Source organism: Larus michahellis, chromosome 19, assembly GCF_964199755.1.
Source record: "Larus michahellis chromosome 19, bLarMic1.1, whole genome shotgun sequence".
Taxonomy (NCBI): domain Eukaryota; kingdom Metazoa; phylum Chordata; class Aves; order Charadriiformes; family Laridae; genus Larus; species Larus michahellis.
The window spans coordinates 261095-283757 of NC_133914.1; the positions used below are offsets into that span (position 1 = coordinate 261095).

The 22663-nt window shown below is 52.7% G+C and overlaps 1 protein-coding gene across 19 annotated transcripts in view; it reads right to left on the reverse strand.

The window, feature by feature from the left end:
- The window catches only part of MACF1 (microtubule actin crosslinking factor 1), a 148692-nt gene that overhangs the window by 4982 nt on the left and 121047 nt on the right, over positions 1 to 22663 (reverse strand). For 16 of the 19 annotated variants that reach the window (XM_074562696.1, XM_074562688.1, XM_074562687.1 and 13 more), the window contains 30 exons: positions 21583 to 21690; positions 21013 to 21231; positions 20204 to 20407; positions 18072 to 18303; positions 17147 to 17373; positions 16058 to 16180; positions 15851 to 15952; positions 15303 to 15404; positions 15023 to 15196; positions 14762 to 14917; positions 14408 to 14605; positions 13920 to 14048; positions 13457 to 13630; positions 12504 to 12659; positions 12157 to 12363; positions 11905 to 12024; positions 11506 to 11675; positions 11152 to 11311; positions 10321 to 10515; positions 9505 to 9633; positions 9282 to 9425; positions 8961 to 9149; positions 8512 to 8629; positions 7805 to 7968; positions 6487 to 6649; positions 6181 to 6335; positions 5852 to 5926; positions 5108 to 5125; positions 2841 to 2958; positions 209 to 420 (listed from right to left, as the gene is read on the reverse strand). In XM_074562696.1, coding sequence (XP_074418797.1) covers positions 209 to 420; positions 2841 to 2958; positions 5108 to 5125; positions 5852 to 5926; positions 6181 to 6335; positions 6487 to 6649; positions 7805 to 7968; positions 8512 to 8629; positions 8961 to 9149; positions 9282 to 9425; positions 9505 to 9633; positions 10321 to 10515; positions 11152 to 11311; positions 11506 to 11675; positions 11905 to 12024; positions 12157 to 12363; positions 12504 to 12659; positions 13457 to 13630; positions 13920 to 14048; positions 14408 to 14605; positions 14762 to 14917; positions 15023 to 15196; positions 15303 to 15404; positions 15851 to 15952; positions 16058 to 16180; positions 17147 to 17373; positions 18072 to 18303; positions 20204 to 20407; positions 21013 to 21231; positions 21583 to 21690 — 4641 coding nt within the window. The remainder of the gene's footprint in view (positions 1 to 208; positions 421 to 2840; positions 2959 to 5107; positions 5126 to 5851; positions 5927 to 6180; positions 6336 to 6486; positions 6650 to 7804; positions 7969 to 8511; positions 8630 to 8960; positions 9150 to 9281; positions 9426 to 9504; positions 9634 to 10320; positions 10516 to 11151; positions 11312 to 11505; positions 11676 to 11904; positions 12025 to 12156; positions 12364 to 12503; positions 12660 to 13456; positions 13631 to 13919; positions 14049 to 14407; positions 14606 to 14761; positions 14918 to 15022; positions 15197 to 15302; positions 15405 to 15850; positions 15953 to 16057; positions 16181 to 17146; positions 17374 to 18071; positions 18304 to 20203; positions 20408 to 21012; positions 21232 to 21582; positions 21691 to 22663) is intronic. The other 3 variants (XM_074562685.1, XM_074562682.1, XM_074562699.1) reach the window with 1 other exon arrangement.

Consider the following 22663-nt stretch of genomic DNA (forward strand, 5'->3'; position numbering starts at 1 on the left):
CCCACCCACCCCACACAGACAGCAAGGTTCTTCCTGCAGACACCACGAACATCTTCTAGAGGTGACAGTAACCATCAAGCCCTTGATCCCCAACCTTCCTCCTCCTCCTCCGTACGCCTCCTGCAGCTCCTCATCTCACCGGGACAGGTTTGGAGGCCACTAGGTTTTAAAGAAGAAGAAAGGGGAAGACTTCACGCGCGAACCCCACCTTGGCTCCGCTGGCTGGAGTTGCGGGAGAGGATGGCATGGAGGCGCAGCTGTGGTTGCTCTGGCTGGCACTGGAGCTGGATCGTGTCGGGGAGGCTGCCCGGGAGGATGGTTTTGATCTTCGGCCTCGTGATCGGAAGGGTGTCATTCCCTGGGAGGCCCCCTCTGGCAAGATGAATTTCTCTCGGAGTTCAAGGTTGGTCCGTCCTCGTGCTGGAAGGGGACAAAGCAGAGATTTGAGGTTTGCGTGAACCTGACATCGATACCGGGGCTCAGGAGGCTCCAGGGGTCAGAGCATGTGTCCTTGCGGTGTCTCTCCAAGCCCATCTCCAGGGATGAGCGGATGGCAGTGAGACCGTCCCAGCTCTCTTCCCTGACCATCCCCTGCCATGGATCAGCTCTTTGAGAAACTGGCTGATTAAAAGCTGCCTGAGGCCCATGAATTCACAGTGGATGCTCTACTGTTCTCTGGTGTCTTGGGGAAAGCAATCGCGACGGCCTTTGAACACAGCAAGTTACAACGACATCATCTTTAACATAGCTTAAAAATAGAAAGAGCAGCTTTGAAGGGTTGTGGTTCTGCTCTCACACAGCTCTGGGCAGCTCTTCACCAATTTTTGGGGAGAGGAGAGAGAGAAGTGATGACCACCCATTAAAAGTGACCACCACCACCCAAATGCCTCAAAGAGCTCAGTGAAGGGTCTCTCTTCGACAAGCAAACAGGGAGAAGGTCTGTGGCCTTCAGCTCCTGGGCCAGCTGACGTGTGCCAACATGTCTCATACTTATGGTGTCCAAACGGAGAGCAAGGGCACACACGCTCCCTGCGGCACGCGGGAGCGGTTTTAGAGGGACCAGAAAGCCAAGGAGGTGATTGCAGAAGGGAAGCACCACGCTGAGATAACCAAGGGATGGAAATAACCTCAATGTCAAGGCTGGAAAACAGCAGCTGCTGCAAAGCATGAACGGGGGAAGCCGGAGGAGCAGGAACACCCTGCAGGTTCCCCGAAGCAAGCGGCACAGCCTGTAAATCACGATGCTTTCAGCAACAGCCGTTAGGCAGCAGGAGCAAGGAACGGTTAGGCAGCAGCTTGAAGATGACATATCCGAAGCTATTAACATCTTGGAGACCCCAGCGAGATGGGAACATATGGAGTACAGACCCAAGCTCTCCAAAATAGGCAGTGGGCTGCATATTAAATGCTCTTTTCCTGCTGGAGAAATGGGGCAGAAAGCCGCGCTCCGTCCCCTCTGAGGGGTTCCTGCTCTCCCCCTTGCCAGAGCAGAGCTGCTCTTCCCACCCTCCTGCCACGAACTGCACCGGGGAACGCTCCTGCGAGGGCTCCTGGCTGCGTGAAGCAGAGATCAGCATTTCTGATGGGAGAACACGTCAGATTCCTGGTTTTTGCCCCCTTGATGCATTTCATTCCTGGATGTTCCCCCTTGCTAATCCTTTTCTGTCCCCTGGTCACGGCTCTCGGCTGGCCGCAGCAGGGCATCACTTCCATCCCAAAAGCTCTCAAGATGATAAGACTTCAACAGTGAAGGTTTCAGAAAGGAGATGATCCCGATTCCCCATGCCCACAGTATGGGACCCTGGTCTGCGTTATCCCAATTGTCCCTTCCAAATGTGTCCCACAAAACCAGCTCCAGCAAACACTGCTCAGCCCTAAAACCCCAAGATCTAGGTTCTTCTTCACCTCTGATGCGTCAGTCCCTGGGACACACTTGTGCAAGGCGACACTTATCGACACGCTTACAGCGGGTCACGGTGTTCAAAATCCCCCAGAGAAATCCAAGCCAGCCCTGAACAGCCCACGGACAACGACGCCTAAATGCAGCACTTTCTACAACCCAAATACAGCACGTGGCAATCCAGGGAAAAAAAAAAAAAAAAAAAAAAAAAGTCACGTTTCCACTCTCATGGGCAGGGCTGGGGGAAGAAAGGCAATTTTAAGGCGCTAGAGGAAGACCCAGCACCGTCGGCAGCTCTCGCTGCAAACAGGTATTTAAGGTGCACGGTCCTGCACAGCTCAGGGTTTCCAAACTAGTTCCTTATGCCACTGCTCTAAAGACAACAAATGAACTGAGGAAACTTGTATTAGAAACGCATCAGCGAGAAATCAAGTAGTTCGAAGCCCCAGGAGAAACGTCTCCTCATCCAGTAGGACCAGCCCGGACCATCACCGCCCCGTGTGGCAGTACCACGGGATCACGGATCCTGGGCTGGAGCACCTTCTCCTCAGAGTGTCTCAGATCAGGATTTTACCATCTCCTGGCTTTGAACCTTTTGAATTCTTTCAGGTCACCTTTACGACGCTGACTCCACCACCCACAGAGCCACACAGACGCACCAGCCACCCAAAGTGAAGCCGAGACCCTCAGCTTCACTCGCTAGGGCCTTAAAAACAAGAACCACAACCCTTCCCTGTTCCTTTCTCCCAGGACACCTGGTTAAAGGCTGTGAGATTTGCTGCAGTATTGCCCAATGTCATGATTTTTAGTTCTGTGGTTTGCTTTGGATAGATTTTGACCTGTTATTTGGATAACCCAGACCCACTCTGGTACCAAGTTGTCACACTCCCCTTACTGGCTGAGAAGACCCCAGTTGTACAAAACCCAGGAACTGCCTTACCTCTGCAAGGATCATTCTTCACTAAAAACTCATCCAGGGCCATCCATCCTCCACCGACGCGAACCATGACCGTGCTCCGCAGGATACGGACCAGCCGCAGCTGCTGGGAATCGCCGAACTGTGGAGCCAAGAAACAGTTCAGACCAGGGGGACACAAGAGGGGACACTCGGCTCCTTCCTGCAGCAGGCTGCACCAAACGCTTCTATCGATCTATGGAATACTTCTAAGGTTTCTCCAGATAGGTTTTTCTGGAATAACTGCAGGCTAGTACCAATTTACAGGAGTTTTCCTGTGGTTTTAAGATGATGCAACTATCCAAATCCTTCAGTTTTAAAGCTGGAAAGAGAGAATTTTTTAGAGCTGCAAATGAGACTTTGGAATTTGATCTTTGGATGGGTTTTCTCAGCCAGAATTGTAGTTTTTCCTTTCATCCTGAAGGAAACAGAGGCTGGCAACGCAATGACCCTCCTGGTGCAGCCCATGTGGGAAAGAGCCGTCCGATTCCGATCCCAGAGTGCCGGAGAATCAGTGAGGCAAGCAGTGCTGCGTCACCGCTGAGCCAGAAACCTCCGATTATCAAGTCTGAAGTCCAGGGATTTCACCGAGCCTCAGACTTGACCCCACCAGCCAGAAAGCCCCCGCCGCAGAGATCGCCCAGTGAGGATGTTTCGGTGAGTGCAGAGTGACGGGAATCCAGGCAGGAATCCCACAGCAATGTTGATTAGTGATTGCAATGTTCATTAGTGATTTTAAACACCTGCGAGATCAAAGAAGTGCACCCCTGAATCAGAAGCACGTGTCTGTTTTTCAAGGCTCCCTAAATCTCCCGGACAGCCAAGCACAGGCTTTGGGAACTCGGCAGAGCTGGTGCGGGACACCGGGAGCCTGGACTGGATATAGAAACTCTGCATCCAGGTCTGCAGAGGTCCTGTTGTGGCGAGAAGACGGGGGAACCAGCCTTTGAAAGCAAGACCATCTTCAGAACGATTAAACAAAAAGAAAAAAAACGCAGCAGCCTTTTTCCCTGGGTGGATAACACAAAACCCAAGAGACTGAATGGAAACAGGGAGTGCAAAGCCCCACCGAGACGGGTCACGGCAGAGGGGAAGGAGGTAACAGCATCTCCGACCCTCCTTCCCGCGGGGACGTGGGACCCTGGAGCGTCTCCCTGCTCGGGGTCCTACCAGGCGGTGCTGGCCCCAGCGCGGCAGTGGAAGAGCTCGGCACGGCCACGGTGCCCCTGGGCAGGGAGCAGGGCAGGGGAGCTGCCTGCCCTCTCTGCGGGCTCTACGTAAGGTGTCCTTCAAGGGCTAGTTCCAAACCAGTGAAAACCAGGGACAAATCAGTTCTCATTTCCACTGCCACATTTACACGATCTTTTTTAGCTGCCGTTGAAAGTGTTTCTATGATCGCTGCCTGAATTAAGCCAGAGCTCTCTTGGATCCGTCCACTTTTGTTTCTTTTTGGGCATGTTTTTGGCAGGGCACCATCATTTCACAAGAAAAAAATATGCTTTTCTGTTAGAGCCAGGGCGGTGGGCACAGCGTAATGACACGTGATGCTCCAGTCCCGTAAAAAAAAAAAAAAAAAGGAGCTCTGGTCCCTGAACCAGCAGGCACTCGGGCACACTGCACCGCTCATCTCATGTCACGACAGTCACGGGGACACATGCAGGTTCTGTGAGCCTTGCTCCAGTTAGGAGTTACTCAGTGGGTGTAGCGGGGATGAGGGTTTAGTTATCGCTACCTATGGGATTAAAGGGGGGGACTCAGCATTCTCATTCCATGGTCATTGTGATCCAAAACCCACCCAGAGCCTGGTACAGCCCTCGTGCAGGTAGTTGTACCCCCGTGATTTCACCCGGGCTGGTCGTTCCCCGCGGGAGGACAGTCCCCGGCACGAGCCCATCAGTATCTCAGTGCTCCCCCCTTCAGGGTGCCGTGGTTCGCCACTGGTTACCACCACCATCCCCAACGTATCTGAGAAAGGAGCCACAGAGAGAAAAAATCTCTCCATTTTTGTCAAATTTTGCTTTTTCCATTGATTTTTTTCCTTTTTTCTGCCCAGTGCAGTGGGGTTTTTGTGGGCGCCCCTCCCCAGCTCAGGCACTCCCCTGTACCAGGCTCTGCTGAGCAGCGCTCACAGGTCACATCCTCCCACAGCCACAAAGGACAGAGCAGCATCACGGACGCAAAAAGCTACGTTTGTTAAAAAAAAAAATAAAAAATAAAAGAGGTGAGAGACAGCATCGCAAGGCAAACTGTACCTGATTGCCGAGGAAGAACTACGGAGGGAGAGGAGTTGTGGAAGGAGAGGGGATGGGGGTGGGGGGGAAGGAAAGTCAAGAGGAAGAGGAGGGGAAAGAAAAACAAGAAAAACATTCATGGGATTAACAGTGCAATAATAATGAAAACTGTTAACTGCAGGTAGTTAGAAATCCGTGGGGTTTATGCTATTTGGGTATAAGGTAGAAGCCTGGGGAGCCCGGGGCTGGTGCAGCCGGGGGTGGGGGGAACGCTGTGGCTCGGCTCCTCCTGGCCGGAGCATCACCCCAAAACCAGCGGGCAGGAAAGCGGGACGCTCCGCTGCCAGCTCGTTTCACCGGTTCACCTCGGTGAACGATTTGAAACGTAAACAGCGAGCTGGTTACAAAGAGATTCTTTAAAGGAAATTATTCTCCCTTCTTCGGGAGCAAGCTAAGAAAAACACAGGCGTAAGGTACACTCATCCACGAGGAAAACTTCAAGGGCGGCTGCCGTCGGAGTGAATGCAGCGTTTCACGGGGCCGTCGGGCCGGCTGCCCCCAGAACAGGGCCACTTTTATGCTCTCCCGATTCGGGGAACGCCCTGGGGCCGAGGGCGGCGCTGGGCAAACACAGGCTGCGCCGGGAGCCGGAGGAGGAGGTCTCCATCTCACCCCAGGGAGCCCAGGGGGGTCCCCCCGCGCCAGGCTGGGCACCCCATCGGTGATCCCCCCCCACGGAGCAGCGTTCAGTCCCCTCTGCCTTACCCGGTATTTGTTCTCGCCAATCTGCTCCACTTGAAATCTCTTGGCACACTTGCACTGGGCCACTTGCCTGGTGACCTGCCATCACCAACAAAAGAGGTAAGGGACCAGGATTTTGGGAGTCTCCCCCAATACAAGGCACTGCTTAGACAACACACAGCCCTGAGCAGCCTTTCCTTCAAAAACACAGTCATTACTGTCAGTACCAGCTGCTTATTTTAGCTCAGCACGACCACAATCCCTTTTTTCCCTCCTTTTTGTCTTCTTCATTGCCAACCTGCAGCCGGAACCACCCCACCACCTCCGAGCACCCATCTCTTCTGGTGCTTTACCTCATCTTCGATCTTGTCGGCATCAGTGGTGGGGCGGTAGGCATCCTTGTTGGGATGGAGTGCAGCCACAAACTCATAGTAATCAATGTAGCCGTCGCCGTCACGGTCAAAGATGTCGGCCACCGCGGTCATCTCCAGCTTCGTGGTGGGGAATTCTGGAAGGAGAAATGAGCAACTGACTCAGGGACATCACTCATGAGAGCTGGAGATGTCAGAGCACAGTCTACATCCCGGTCCTCGGCAAGGACAACCTCGTGATGCAGAGGTGGCTGTTTTCCAGCTCGTTTCAGGCAGGCAGGGACTTACTAGAGGCGAGGATGCCATCGATGAACTCCTGCCGGGTGATCTTCCCGTCTTGGTCTTTGTCGATGCGCCGGAAGAAGTCCATGACGCGGGATTTCTTGTGGTTCATCCAGCGCATATACTTCTTCCGCCAAACATCGAAATCGAAGTTCGCAAATTCCTTCAACTGGAAGGAAACCCGTGAGAGTCAGCGGGGGAACCCCCCGAAGGAGCAGCATCCCAAAGGCGAGCCCGTGCCCGAGCTCCCGGCGCTAATGCTCCCCACCCGCCCTCCCGGGAAGGTTAATCTGGATTTATCCAGACCATCCCCGTTAATGAGGGGGCTGTTCAAATCGACGTTCAGGAACAGAAGGACACACAGCGTAGCCGACAGCCACCAGGCGGACTGTGCATCACGGAACCATGGACACGGGATGCAGCATCCCCAGGGCGGTACACGTACACACAGGCAGAGGTATCAGCTACTTGCACACAGACACACACACCCCCCGTCTCTGCTCGGACATTTGGGGATGCTTCCTCACCCAGGATTCTGCCTAATGACTCGCCAGGCTCTGCCCGGCAGGAACACACATCGCTGGCATCATTTTGGCCACGCATCTTCCCTCTCCCTTTCCCTCTAAGCAGCTGAAAAGGGAGTTCTTGCTCGTATTCCAGGTACGAGAGCGCCTGGGGCACATCTCGGCTCTGCGAACCCTGGCACCGTGGCTCTGCCACCAGCCTCTGATGAGCCACTCACCCTCCAACTTAAACTAACCCCCTTTTTATCCCCTCCCAAAAGGACCCCCACGACCCAAGCAGCTCTCAGCAAGGTAATGCAACCATTTTTAGCCTTTTTTTTTTTTTTTTTTCCTCTAAACATTCTTGGAGTTAAAGGCAACAAAGAAAAAACATTAATACGTATAAACTGAACTGACCTACAGCAAAAGCAACAAAAAACAAAAACACTCACTTCTGGGCATAGCTGCTTTGTTAAGCATAAACAAAAACAAAAATGGCATTAGATGTTTGAAAAAGATATAGACAGTAATTGTTATACTAATTACTAGGAGTAAAGCAGGCCTGGCCGTCAGTACAGATACCGACCACAGGGGCGCGAAGCAGTTCGTTAATGTGCAGTTAATTACAGGAGGTAGTTTGCAGCCTTAATATTTTAGGAGTTACTTTTTTCTTTTGGCATTTTCAGAGAGGCAGCAGTAACCGTGTGCAAGAGCCGGGCAATTCGAGAGGTGACACTAATTAAAAGTGCTTCTTGCACCTCTCTGGCAAGCGGCCCCCGCACCGTTCCCCGCCCCAGCCCAGAGCAGCCGGTGGCCGTTACCTCCTCCAGCCTGTCCAGGGCATCGTTGAGCTTCCGCTGCCGCTCCAGCGCCAGCAGCCAGACCTGCTGCCAGCGGGCCGAGAGCTGGTTAATCCGGGGGTTCTTTGTTTCCGACTGGGAGATAATGGGCATGCTGGGGGGGGCGGCCTGACTCAAGGATTTTCCTGGGAAAAAAGGGAGAAAAGGCATTGTCTGAGGTGGTGTTGATGGGTTCAGCACGTCTGAGCGGTCCAGGAAAGAGCAGCAGTGAAATGCATTTCATTTTTCAACTAGAAAACCTCCCACGGCCTCACCGGCTGCTTTCTGAAGGGACGCAGTGTCCCCAGGCAGGCAGACGGGGTGACGGACGGCTCTACACCCACCCACCCCCGGCGCTCCCTTTCCACTTGGGAATTCACATTGGACTCTGGCTTCAAAAAACAACATTAAAAAAGACCCCAAAACCTCATCACAAAGCAACTGCAGAGAGCAAGAGAAGAGCAGTGACAGCACGAGCTTCTCCAGGTGCAGCACACCCCCCCACGGGCACTTGGGCAAATGCCACCTGGATTTTTTCCCCTCCTGACAAGTTTCAACTGCCTTCCTGGTGGCTGTCAATGCAGGATGCCTTGTTAATTGATAATCAAAGTTAATTAGTTTCCTATGCGTTTCATTTCCTCCCGTCATAGCACATTTCACCGAAAGCAGTGTATCGAGCGGAGACATACTGTTGCTGCGGGACTTCTCGCTGAAAGGCCCATGGGGGGTCTCAGTAGCTTTCCTCTTGTACGTCTTTGTGACCCGGTCCACGTCTGGCTGTTTCCGTGTCATCTCCTCCATAAAAGACTGTCAAAATACATAAGGGACAAGAAAATCTTTGCAGTTCCGAGACGTGTTCAGTCTCCTGTTGCTCTAGATCCTTGCTGGGAAGTGCCAAGCCCATAGAGGAAATGGGAGCACGAAGCACCAGCGATGGGGGCTTGTGCCTGGCTTGGATCTGCAAACGCTGGTGTTCATCCTCTGGGCTGGCTTCACTCCCAGGTGACAGCTCCAGTTGGGTCACATGCTGTTCTAATAGGGACTTCTAAGAGAAGTCAATGCCACCTCCATGGAGGGGCAGGAGAAAACCCCCTCTGCTCCTCTCCCAAGTGCCCACCGTGTCGGGCACTGGGCTCACCTGGTGTTCGGAGATGAGGGCTTTGACCTGATCAATGTTTTGTGGCATGGGCTCCTGGTCCCGCTGGATCAGGGTTGTCTCAGCCCACTGGATCCAAGCCAGGAGCTCTTCCAGAAGCTCTGCATTTGCCACCAGCTCGGAAAGCGCAGACTCCAGCCTCTGCTGGTGCTGCTTTGCCCACGTGAGAACCTGTTGGAAATGCAGAGATGACCATCAGCCAGCCCACAGTGGGGAAACCACGGGCAGGAACCAGCACCACAGGCAATGATGGTCCCCCATCACCTCTCACCGCCAGCCTGGAACAAAGCCCGATGGACTCACCTCCTCGAACCTGGCTCGGATGATGGTGATCCAGTGTTTGATTGTGGTGATGCAGTCAGGATGGCAGGCAGCCAGGATGACCTCCCCCATGCCCACCGCCGAATTCACGTCCACCCTCTTCTCCTCCACTTTCTTCATGAACTCCTGAAAGGCCCAAATGAGTTATTTTGCAATATTCTCCCCCATAAATGTTGCTGGGGTTGCGTTTCAGAGCTCCAGGTACCTTGTGTGCATCAATGAGGGACTGCAACGCCTCGGCGTCGTCGGGAAGTGCTGCCCGAAAACGCAGGGACTGCTCTGCCTCCGAGAGCCACTCCAGCAGCATCTGCACGGCCGTCCTGAACTCCTCTGCCTGCGGGGACAAAAGCACAGGCGTTAGCTCTCCTCCTCCCGAAACACTCCATTCACTTCTGAGAGCTGGAGAGACAAAGGGCTGAAAGGGACTTTAAAAACAAATAAAAAAAAAAAAAAAAAAAGGGAGTGCCCTGTCTGTTGAGCACCAGCAGGCGGGTCCTGCAGCGGCCGGGCACCTCCCTCCCCTGGGCATCAGCCACACTGAAGAACTAAGTGTTTTTAAAACCAGCACAACTACCTGTATTTCTGAGCAATTTGGCGCCTGGGTAGTTTATTCTGTAAATTGCCTACTTGATGTAAAAACTACTTAAGAGCCTTTGACCTTTTTTCTTTTTTAGCTTCAATCTAGGTCTCTTGCACTGGACATTAGCAAACACCAGCCTGGACAGTCTCTGATCGCTGCTGTGTTCCTGTCGTGCACATCAGTGAGATCTCTTCATTCTCCCTTTTCAAATCAGCCTTTATCGGCTCTTCTTCAGAGAAAAGAATAAGTAAATAACTGACACCAACCCACTGCTTTACAGTTCTCACAGGTAACTGCTGCAGGGCTGGGGTGTCCTGCTCATCCAGGAGATCAGTCGCTGGGCAAAACCTCTCCTCTGGGGTTTCTGTTGACCTCCTGGCTCAAACCTGCCACCCAGGCAAAGCTCTCGAGGACCATTTCCACCCGTAGCCACCTGCTCACCTGCTTCAAGGCCTGTTCCAGGCGGGTTTGTTTGGACACAGACAGCTTGCACACTGTGTCCCACCGGTTGCTCAACTCCTGCAGCTGCACCTTCACCCAGGTTGTGTCGTCCCGGCTATTCTCGATGAGCTCCCGGCCGGAGCGCTTGAGCACCTGGACCGTCCCTGTGCGCTTTCCCAGCTCCTTCTGGAAGACCTGGATGGAGAAAGGGCAGAAGCCAAGTGGGGCCGGTCAGTCCCAGTGGGTTGTTTCACACGGGGGAAAAAAAACCAGGAGGGTACATCTGAAATAGCTTGGAACATGGGTTTTCACCCACATCAGGCGTGATGGGAGGGCAGGCAGGGAGGCGTAGGTAAGTATCCCCAACTTTCCACCCTGGCCAAAGCGGTGATGACCTGGAGCAGGAGAGCCCTAGCCCAGGAGCTCCAGCTGCAACTCAGTGGCTGCCTTGAACAGAAACCCAAGCCCCGTCTGGGGATTTCAACGTATGACCTAATCCAAACCTAAGAGCGCCAGGCTCCAAGACACGCTGCAAAGAACTGCCAAGACCAAAGTTCATAGACTATAAATTCAGCCATCTTTTCTAACCTGAACCCTCAACAGATCTGTCCAATAGCATCTTGGAAGATCAGAGCTCCAGCTCCTGTAACCTTCCCAGTAATGTAAAAGTTTCTTCCCACTTCTTCACCCTGTTTTTGCTCTCCTTGTCCACCACAGCAAAGCAAAGCAGCTCTGCAGCAAGGCACCAACTCTGGCGCTTCCGCTCTTTGGCTCTTGGGGAAGACAAGCCCTACTCATGTCCCAGAGAAGAGCTGGAAAAGGGACTCTCACCTTGTGAGCATCCATCAGGTTCATGACCAGATCCAGGTCACCGTGGACAGGCTGGTCTTCAGCTAACTGGGGTTCCACCTTGTAGAGCCAGTCCACCAAGGCCTGCAGCGCATCCATGAACTGGCCAGAGAACAAGAGGGCTTCTTCCAGCTTGTGCTGCCTGAAAAACAAACATCCCAGTGAACTTCCATGAACAAACTCACCTCCTTTTGTCACAACCCGGTGACATCCTCCAACCACCACAAGAAATTGCCTCATGCTGTACATCCAGCTTCCCCTCCTCTGCTCTCCATTTTGATAGGAGTCTTCAAAAAAATACGAGTCCTGTTAGTACAATGTTGGGGGTGGACTTACCTTTCCACAGATTTGCCGCACACTGTGTCCCACTTATCCCGGACTTCGCCCAGCAAATTGTCCAGTTTTTGAGTGTCATCTGGAAGCAAGGCTTTTTCTTTGAGGGCTCTGCCCGTCCTGATGGTGGTATCATAGACAGGCTGCTTCCCCCCCAGTGTCTTCTGGAACTCCTGAGAACCGGAGAGAAAACAAAACTGCTTCAGAAAGCCTGGCCTTGGCTCTCTGAAGATATGTGGTGCTTGTGAAGATCCCCAGCTGAGTGTTTTCCATGGCAGCAGTGGGCATGGACATGCTTCTCCCCTGTCCTGATGGCAGGGGAGATGTTGCTCTGCTCCCCCTCCCAACGAAGCACCCTTCCACCCAGCGCCCAGCACCAGTCTTGCTTTGGCAAAGCTCTACCTTGTGCTTGGAGAGCTGGAGCTTGATTTTGTCGGGATCGTTGGAAATCTCCAGCTCTGAGTCCAGGTGATTCTCTGCATCCTCCAGCCAATCAATCAGTTTCTTCCAAGCTTCATGGAACTGCAAAGAAACAGGAGCAAGTCTGAAACTTAACACTGGTGCTGTCCCTAGTCCCCTTCCAGTCTTGGGACCTCCTCCACTCCAAGGCTGGCCATACCTTGGGGTCTGTCGCACCCTTCCCACATTTCTCACCTGCTTGGCTCGCTTCCTGGCATCATCAAGAGCCCGTCCTCGCTCCACCGAGCGCTGGACGACCTTCTCCCAGCGGGACTGGACGCTCACCAGCAGGTTCTTGATCAACACCACGTCCTGCTTTTGACTGAGAAACTTCAGCTGGTTCCCGGTTTGATCCAGCTCAATGATCCGATCCCGATGAGCATTCACCTCATTGGCAAACACCTGTGAACATCAGAGATGTCCTCTTATCTGCAAGGGAGCCGGACGTGCCTGCGAGCAGCCCGTGGGTGCATGAGGGGGATGAGGTACCACCCTTGCTCCCTCCATCCCAGGGAGCCGTTGGGTGCTCGCAGTGCCGGTACCTTGTGCTCGTCGATCTGGGCCAGCACGGCGTTGAGGATAAGGCTGGCCGGGGGCGCGATGTTCAGGCTCTGCTCGGCCAGCATGAGCCAGTTGATGAAGTCCTGCAGGGAGTTCTGGAAGTCTGTGGCCAGGGCCAGTGCTTCCTCCAGCTTCGCCTGCCGCAGCAGGGAGGGAGAAAAGGAAGGGGGGAAAAAAAACACAACACGGAGGGTGAGAGCTCACGATCTGCGGTTTCGCAGACAGAGGCAGCCTTTGTGTCCCTGACGAAATGTCCCTCTAACAGGAACCTCGTCGCCTCGGCCCGGGAACGCGACTTGTTTACTAAGGGGAAGGGGTTTCAGTGAAAGCCACTGCTTTCTTTCAAAACAAGAATTGCTGCTGAAAAGGGAGACCTTCATCGGCACACGAGCAGCTGTGTCACCCTCAGCTTCCCGAGAAAGGGATCGCCATGGGGAGAGTGGCTCGGTAAATAAGGTGGATGATATTTCGATGGTAACAGCTGCAGCACCGCAAATTTATTCTGGGCTGAGGCCACCACGTCCCTTGTTTTATCTCATCCCCAGCCAAAAGCCTAGGATGGAGTCAGCTCAGAGGAGGATTTGGCCTGCTGTCTCGCAGAGGACCAACAAAGCCTGCCTTTCAGAGCTGTGGGAGGTTTCTTCCCACCTCTCCTCTAAATTAACCCAAAACGCAATTCTACTCTCATTTCCTGTGCGATTTAACCAACTGTGACGACTATCTAGGAAAAAAAACCCAACAGATTGGTGCTCAGACAGCAGCATCTGGAAGACAAAACTCAACGTGCACAACCAAGAGAGAGGTTGCCTATAAAAAAACCCCTCCCAGCCTTCCTCTCTCCAGCCCTGACCGGCTCCATCCTGGGAAAGCAGAGCACGTGCTGCCAGAGCAGCCTACGGGACCAGGGTGGACGGCGTCTCTCCATCAACGCTACCTTTCTCTCCTCCATCTTGGTGCTGACCAGACACCACTTCTGCTCCAGCAGCGCTACGCTCTGCTCTGTCTTCGAGCCAGAGCCGGAGTCGTCGCGGTTCAGCAGCATCAGTCGCCCCTTGGCCAGCAGCTGGCTGTAGACATCCTCCTTGGCTTTCAGCTGCCCGTACAGCTCCTGCGAGGGAGGCAGCACCGACGAGTTAGACAAAGGAAGAGCTCGGAAAGGGGCCACGACTTGCCGTGACTCAGGGTGATGAGAAAATTAGGTTCAGGGCAGGCAGCAAAGTGACAGCAGTGCGTCACTTTGAGCGGAGAAAGGTGGTTAAGCGCAAAATTATCAGTAAGAAGAGCAGAGAAGCACTCTTCTTCCCGTCAGATAAAAAAGGGAGAAGTTTTGATGCTGATATTTGACAGACAGGAGATTGATGAAATAAAAGCACTAAAAATCTCTCTTAAGAAATTACCATGTGGGCATTGAGTTGTTCCCGGGCAGTTTCTGGCAGACCTCCTGTGGGTTTCGATGCCGACAATTGGCTCTCCATCCTTGTTAGCCACAGGAGGAAGTCTTCAATCTCACCATGGAAACCCTGGGCCTGTTCAGGAACATATAATCGGCCACAGATCAGATGACATCAGCCACCATTGATCATGCGCCAGGATTAACGCCGTGTTTGCTTCAAAACCAGATAAAGAGGCAAAGCTGGATGCACCAGCGCGTTAAGGAGGTTTTTACATGGTATGTCCTTAACTACGAGGGTGTGCCTGGTCCCTGACGTGCCTCTGGGCAGGCACCGAACTGCTCCAGGACTAAGAGTTACGTGAAAAACTTGCATAAAAAAATCCCACTGTCTCTCTCTCTTTCCCCCTTCATTTCCACCCAAAGCGAAGGGGGAAGCGGACCCTCAGCGGTAATCCACTGCATAGGGGGGTACCCCCGACGCGGCTCCCCGACCTGCTGGAGCGTGGACTGCAGCTGCTGCTCCCTCTCCTCCGTCTTCTGCAGCACCGATTCCCAACACGAGTTCAGCTTCTCCAGGCGGTTTCGCAGGCTGCTGGCATCGTCCCCTGCGCTCGATTCCAGCAGCTCATTGCCCGCTTTGTTCACTGTCTCCACAGTTGCTTGGTGGGCCAGGACATCGTTCTTCAGCACCTACAGGAGATGTATTGGGCAAACGTTGGACACCTCTCAAACTCCCTGTTAACTCCTGCGCGCTCTCACGGACTTGAACCTACCCAAACCCTTCATGAGAAATAAAATCGTTCAATGGGAATAGACTAAAAATGGACCTGGAGTGGGAGTACTCACATGGTGCTTCGCCAGTTCAACCTCAATGACTTTTGGGTCTCCGTTGATGGGTTTTTGTGCGTCCAGCAGTTCCTCGGTGTGGGTCAGCCAGGCCATCAGCTCTGCCAACGCGTGCTGGAACTGCCCGAGTGCCAGGAGAGCGGCTTCTAACTTATGCTGGGCAAGGACAGGGATGGAAAAGGCAAGTTTGAGTCAGGAAGCAGGTGGAGCATCCCAGCGAGCTCCAACCCTGCGCTTGTAGAGCCCAGATCTCCTCTCTACCTGTCTGTGAGCAATTTTCTCGCCCAAATTCTCCCAGAGATGTTTCAGCTCTGTCAGTGGTTCCTTTATGATGTCTCTGTCTGTCTCATCTGCAGCTTTTTTTAGCATCAGTTCACCTTGGTGATTAAGCTTTTCCATCTCAATCTGCTGCTGGTAAACCTCCATTTTAAACTCCTGCCAAAACAAGCAGGACAAAAACCAGAACAAAATGAATCACTGGAGAGCGAGCTCTGCGATGCAAAGCCAGCACGGGAGAACTGGTCCCGCTCCGCCCACGTACCTTCATCTCGTTCATTTGCTCCTTAACCGTGCTGAGGTCAGTGCCGACGGGAGACATGTTGCAGAGCTTGATGACGGCGTTATCCAACCAGTCAAACATGGCCTGGAAGGAGCACGGACACCATTAGCAAAGGGAACGGCAAAGCGTCTTCACCCCGCAGCTGGTCAGGGAAATGGGGCTGGTGACTCCATCATCCCGCAACCGTGAAACTTGGCTTTTGGGGCAGAGATGCCCGCTTGGCCAGCGCACGCTTTTGCAAGCTCTTTCCTCCCCTCTCCTGCTTCCAAGATAAGGAGCTGAGAGCAGCCAGGCTCATCCTGCTGCTTCGTGCAGAAATTAAGAGAGATTTGGGAAGACAAACACAACCAAATATCTACTTTTCCTTGGAGATGGTTGTTGAGCTCAGGCTCTAACAGAGGTGGCAAACACTTGCCCAGGAGTCATCTTCTGCTCTGCATTAGTGCAAATCCCAGTACAACTCCAGGGAGAGGACTTGCAGTGGTGTTCCCAAGGTCTACCCAGCCCACACGAACAGCCCTGTCCCTTACTTGAAGTGTATCTTGGTACTGCACAGCCGACTGCATGGCTTCTTCAAGCTTTTCAAGCCTCTCCTTCCACGTTTTGTTTAGATTTTCCCACGCGTTGTTCATCTGCGGAACACAAGATCGCCCACAAAATTCGTTAGGCTCTTCTATCGGAGCTCCCACTTGCTCCTACCTGATTTTATCTGAAGGAGAGGTGGCTGGTTTTCCTACCTCATCAATGCTCTTTTTCACTTCTGGTTTCTCAGTTTCGCCACAGGCAAAAATTAAATCAGTTCCGAGGAGGCGGATGAACTCCAGCTCTTCATGCAAGCCGTCTGTCTCTTCTTTAATAGTCTGCATGTAACACAGTGACAAAAGGAAAATGGTTATTATTAAACGCTCTTCCAAAATTGCCCCATGAACAGGAGGGCTACAGCACAGAGAGTCCTTCCTGCTCTGGTGTCCTCGCCCTGGCCGACAGCCCAACGCCAGACCCCAGGACAAGGTTACAGGGCATTGCCACCACCAACCCGGTCTGCTCCCACCGCTGGCTGCTGTGGCAATGCTGCCGCGTGGGGGGACTAAAATAAGAACACCTGTATTTAGCCTGCTGTGCGCCCGCACTGCCTGGCTGAAGATGCTGTTTACAAGAGATGTTCTGTTTACAGGAGTGCTTTGTCAACATAGGAATTAGTTTCTGAGACTCAAAAGTTGCAAACTGAAGTCAGAATGGTTATAAAAAGGAAACAGCAAGGACAAACTTAGCAAAGCATAAAGAAACATCCCTGCTCTCCGAGGTCCAAGTCAAGTCAAATCCACCTGGAGTGGCTTTCACCACTTATTTGAAATAACGAAACAACCGCACACAAATCCAAGCCCATCCAGCTTTATACGTATCTCCGGTCTAACCAAAATCTAAATATACGCTTCCCACGCTAGACAGCTCTCGGATGCCTTCGACTCAGACTGGGAGCAGAACCATGCACGCTTCCACATCACTCAAAACAAGTGGGCACACAACTCTGGCCACACGCTTGATAAGCTTCCCAAAACAGTAGCAGATAAAGCGATTTAAGCATAATTTCCTTGTCTGGAACAGGGGGTGGTGGCGGTGGGGAGGGATATGTGAAATACACTTCTGTTTTTTCTCCTTGCTGTTCCAAATTGCAATGGAAATAACATTTCATAATCCAACTGACTGCCTACAAAACTGTTTTACAGCCACTTGTGGCCGTGATCACATCTCAGATCTGTCCCAATTCATCTGACAAGGTGGGTGCAGACAGGTTCCATACAGGGGTACAGTCCCATGGTCCTCACCTCCGCTGCTTCCACCTGCTGCTTGATGATGGAGGGGTCAATGCCTGGGCTCTCCAGGTCGTGAACGATTTCCTGTGTGTCTTTGATGGTGGTCAGGAGGGCTGCCATGTCGTACCAGAACTTCTCTGCAAGCTCCAGGACATCAACGAACTTCATTTCACGTTCCTCCGACCGAGCTTTGATGTCTTCCCAGAAGAAGACCATCTGATCCAACTTATCCTGGATTACTAAGGAAGGAATGAAAACATTCAGTGAAGAAAAAAACCTTTTTACAACCAAAAGCATTTTGCAAACACTTTCCATAGCCAACAAAATATTCAAATGGGAATTAGAGATGACCAGGACTATCAGAGCATTAACTCAGAGATACTGAGGGACATGAGAAACTCCAGCTTGCAGAAATAAAGCCTTTATTTATGCGCAGGCAAGCTGAGGGCAAATTTGCCCACACACCCTCCTCCAACGAACCTCTGTTTGGGCCACCTCTAGCGTGAAGTCTACGCTCACTCAGTCCATGAGTTGGCTGTTGGGCTGCCAAGAAAGGTGCCAATTAGTGCCAATCGCGGTGACAGGTCTTTTTGTGCGGGGGGATGTTCCTTCCCTCCATTAGATGCTGAATTGACACCAACAAATCATTTCACAGGGGCCACCAACAGCTACCACAAGAGACCAGCTCAGGGTGATGGCTCAGCTCGGCTGAGCTGAAACCTCTGCCTAAGCAACCACAAACACTCCTTTCTCCTCTGGCAGATACCACCCTGTCTGCTCCAGATGGAAGCAGGCACCAGATGGAAGCGTGCCAAGGACTCATCCTTCCTCCTAAGGCCAGGAGACCCTTCAGAATACACCCCTGGGACATCAAAGTCTCCCCCCGCCTGGTGATGGAGCCCAGCAAGCACCTCCTGTTAAATACACGCAGAGATACCTTTTGCTGCCAGGTCCTTGTCCGCTCCCTGCGATCGCCCGATCAGCTCTTCCCCACGGCGTTTCAGAGCCTCGAAGGAGGGCTGCAGCTTCTCCAGCTCCACTGTGGCGTTTTTGTTCTCGCTGATGCACTCCCGGATCTTATCGACCTCGGCAGGGATGAGGGGCGGCATGCGCAGGCGGGAGGAGAGGGTCTCCAGCGTCTCCAGCATGGGCTCGATCTTATCGTGGAACTGGAGAAGACCAAGTCCATTAGGGCGGGCGAGATGAGATTAAGCAACGCGGCATCGCTCCCTGCGTGTGCGAGAGCCCTCAGCGCTGCACCCAGCGGCCTCTCGGGGAGGACAAACATGGCCTTGCGACAGCAATTAAACCTGCAGCCTCCCGTTCACGCCTGCCTCTGCCCTCCTTGACGCCAACGGCCCCAGGCTGCACCAGCTCGAACCATATACCAGCCGCACAGACTTGCAGAGCCGGCACAGGCAACTGGGAACCAAACACGGCAGCGATTTGTCACCAGATTCAACCCTATAAAATTCACATTTTTTGACTGCCGTCCCGCCTCTCAGCGCGGCAAGAGAACCCAATCCCAGTTCTTTGAGCATCTGTGCAAAGACGCTGCTGGGAAAGCGCCCGTGTTTGGTGCTGGTGGAAATCTCCACTCGGTGCAACGCCAGCAAGAAAAAAAACCACCCCGGCAGCGTCAGCGGGAGATGGTGGAAGGCTGCATGCACACGGGGAGGAGCGAGGTGCCACGGAGCCGGGGCTTCAACAAAAGCAGAACCAGAAAGCCAAGAGTGAGAGAGGAAGGGTGGCGGGGAGGGTCTAGCAGGGTTTGTTACTATTCTTTTGGAAAAGTCAACTTTGGCCTTAAAGTTCCCAAACCATCTCTGCTGGTGAGAAGGACAGCTCTGCACTCTGCTGCCAGCTCAGGTCCCTTCTCTGAAGGCCACCAGCATCGGCCAAGTCCCAGGCTCCAACAGCAGAGAGGAGGGGGGCTCTCGCTCCAAAGTTGATCCCAGACACGCTGGCTCGGCCAACAAGCAGGAGCAAACCGGCAAGTGCAGCTAGAGCAGAAAGCTCTGCGCATCCGTGTAAACCACTCCGAAAAAGCAAAACCTCTGCTTTGCAGGAAGCATTCCCAGCCGAAGCTGGCCACGGCTGAGACCAGGCAACAACGCAACAAAAGCCATCTCAGAAATGGGATTTCAGGCCCCCGGAGTTAAATTTGAAGCGTGTTCTGCTGAGCTGTGCGTGGACCAGGAACAAAAGTCCGGGTGTAAACTAGAATCAGCCCAAAGAAAGAGCGTAAACGACCATGTGTGGTGGTGGGGCTTACCTCCGTAATCTGCAATGGTGGGACGCAGTCAACACAAGAATGAAATGGGACCATGTGGGGAGGACGGGCACAGGCAGCAACACACACAGATAACACATTCCACAATGGGAGTGAGAGATGAGACGGGAGGGGGATGTGGGGGGAAAAACTCGGAGTTAATACAAGTGCAAACCAAGAGAAGTGACTACACAATACAGGAATAAAAAAAAAAATAAACACCCAGACATGACAAAAACCAACTGTGCTACGGTAACACAGGGTGAAATGAAACAAAACTAGGGGTCATAAACCCTCAGCAGCAGAAACCCTGCACCCCCTTTTGGACTTTAGCACCTACAGTCTCTGCCCTTCCTTTTGTATCTCTGCTCCTGCAGTCACCGACCTTCTCTGGAGATGCCCAGACCCTGGAGATGACCGTTAACTCTCCCATACAAAGGATCCCGTGGACGTTCGCTGCACACGCAGCTTATCAGAAATGGAACCTATCTCTCCGAGCTCTTTAAAGAGGCTCTCCGGGCCCTTCCAACCTTGGGTGGATGCCAAAACAGCCCGTTTGAACGAGCATCATTATTGAGGCTGTAAAAATTTATTATGCTATTTACTATGTCAAGATTCAAACCCTTTCACCCCTCCTTTCGCAGCCAGCGCTGAGTGGCAGGAAACTACCCTGGAGGTGTCTGACCACGCTGTGCCTTATAAAGGGTTTTTACGATCGTAACGCTCAGAATAAAACCACATTTCAAAGCTTCCCCCTAGGGGACTGCGATAAGAAGACTCTTTTCACCCCAGCGTACCTGGGTGGACTGCGAGACGGCTTCGTCGAGGGCGAGAGCCCGCTGGCACACCTCCTCCTTGATTTTGGCATACATGGCCTCGGCCGTCGAGTATTTTTTCTGCACCATCTCCCCTTCCTCGGGGTTGAGGTCCTTGAGCTGTGGTCCGATTTTCAGCAGCTTGTCAATATGAGGCTTATGCTCAGCAATGGACTCTCTCAGTTGCTAGGAAATAGGAGGTGGGGGGGGAAATAAAAAATTTGTTTAGAAATCTATTGAAAGCTGCTGCCTATTTATTTCACGCAACACTCCAAAAGCAGCGATCATATCTGGTAGTGAGCTCGCACCGCCGATTTCTTGACCCAGCATCTGCCACGCACATGGCACTCAGCTCTTCCTAACATGGCCACGGCTCGGCACACGCCGGCACATCGCCCGGCACGGGCCCTTCCCAAGACGGCCGGCTCCTCACCCTCCCCACGGCCCCAGGGGGGACACCACTGAGAAAACTCACTTTGCAGCTTTCTACCCTAAAAGCACAAAGCCATTTTCCCTGCCACAATCAGGCGGGAGATCCGAAGGCAGCCAAGGCTCCCTTGGGTGCAATCTGTATTTTAGTAAGAAGTGCTCCAACGTAACTAGTGATTTCCACATGGTAGGCTCACGGCACGTTTGTATTACACCGGAAGGATCCCCAAAAAGAAGAGAACGGGGAAAAAAAAGTCATAAAAAAAATCATAAAAGAGGTACTTTTGCCCCTGTGAGAACTGCGTCTCTGTTTAAGTAGAGGAACCAACGGTGCAGGAGATGCCAACGCCGCGTCCTCTTACCCTCATGTCCTCCTGCTGCTGCTTGAGCTGCTCGTGATCGATGGCCGGGGGGGGCAGCTGGGAGATGAGGGTTTGTGTCTCCTCAATCCACGGGTTCAGCTCCTCGTAGGTCTCCCAGAACTGGTTGACCAGGACCTGGGCGCGCTCCAAGCGTGCGTAGCGCTCCGAGTTGAGCTGGCTGACGGCTTCGTACTGCTGCACCAGGGACTCGGTTTTCTCCTAAAAAGAGAGGGAGGGGGGTTACAGCCAGGGGTGCAAAAGGGGCCAGGAAAAGCGCCAGCTGCACGCTGCGAGCTGGAGGAGCAGGAGGTGCCTTTGGTGGCCTTCCACGCACGCAAGCTGTAATTCCAATTAAAGCAGCCTCAGAAATCTCCGCTATCCCTCCCCCCCCATCCCCAAACACTGCAATAAAAATATGCAATAAAGGAGAGTAATAAATGTAAAGAGATTTCTGCTAACACTGGTGGGAAATACTAAAGACGGAGTAATTTTAAACTACTTCTGCCTGTGCATTCGCCTCCCTCCCCTCGCTGTCCCCCCCGTCGTAGTAAATAGCAGAGGGAGGCTCACCTGGAGAACAGCTTTTTGTTCCTCCCCACACGTCCCAAAGATCTCATTGCGCTGGCTGAACAGTTCATCCATAGAGTCTTTGTGCCGAATAATGTCGATGGAAAAAGCCTGCAGAAAGGAAACGTCCAAAGAAAGGAAAGAAATCAGAGCCGAGCCCAACCTCTCCCCCCAGCCCATCCGCGGGACCCTCCTGCCTGTGCCAGCCGCCGCAGAGACCATGCAAAACTCAGCACAAGTGTCCTGTGGCACACTGAAAATCTGGCTGAAAATGCAGATTAACACATGTTTTTATCATGACTCATCTACATCAACCTCTCTCTTTCAAAGGCCTGAAAACAGCTCTTAAAACGAGGTATCAGTCAACTTCCACACCCAGGGCCCTCACCGGAGGAAAAGCTCCCCCATCCCTTCGTTAGCAAACACGTTAACCCCCTTACCAATAACTTTCCCATTCCCAAGATCCCACAACAGTGGGAAGCCAAGCCAAGCTCAATTTAACTTAATGCTTGATGTTTCAGTCCCCCTCCCTTATAACAATGTCTTATTTTTCTTTTTTTTTTTTTAAAAAATCCAATAAGCCTGTACGCTGCTCTGATTGCCGAGGCTGGTAAGAGAAGAAAAGGGCCGTTTATTTAAAGTGCACGTTCTTTCAGGCATGAGCTCATCTCAAAGATGTTAAAAAAAAAAACAAAACAAAACAACCCAGAGTCTCTTTGTTCCACGTCTGGCTGCCGGGAGGGAAGCGAGGAGTCCCCCACTGCAAGGAACAATGAGCAAAAAGCAAACGTAAAACGCACCCTCATTAATCAATATATACATTTCTCTAAACCCTTCCCATGCCAGCACCTGCAATATCCAGATAGGGCTCGCTCCGGCAGCCACAGGGAACGCCTTGGGAAGGAGCAGCTCTCGTGGGGAGTCCAGGCAAGAGCACCCATCCAGCCCTCAACAGCCGTGCAAAGGTTTCGGCAAACAGACAGGAGGCTTTTTCCTTTAGAAGCCAAACACTTCGTTTCTCTAAATCCTCTCTCTCCCTCGGTTTTTCCCTTTTACTTACCAAGGACAAGCGTTGTGTCTCTCC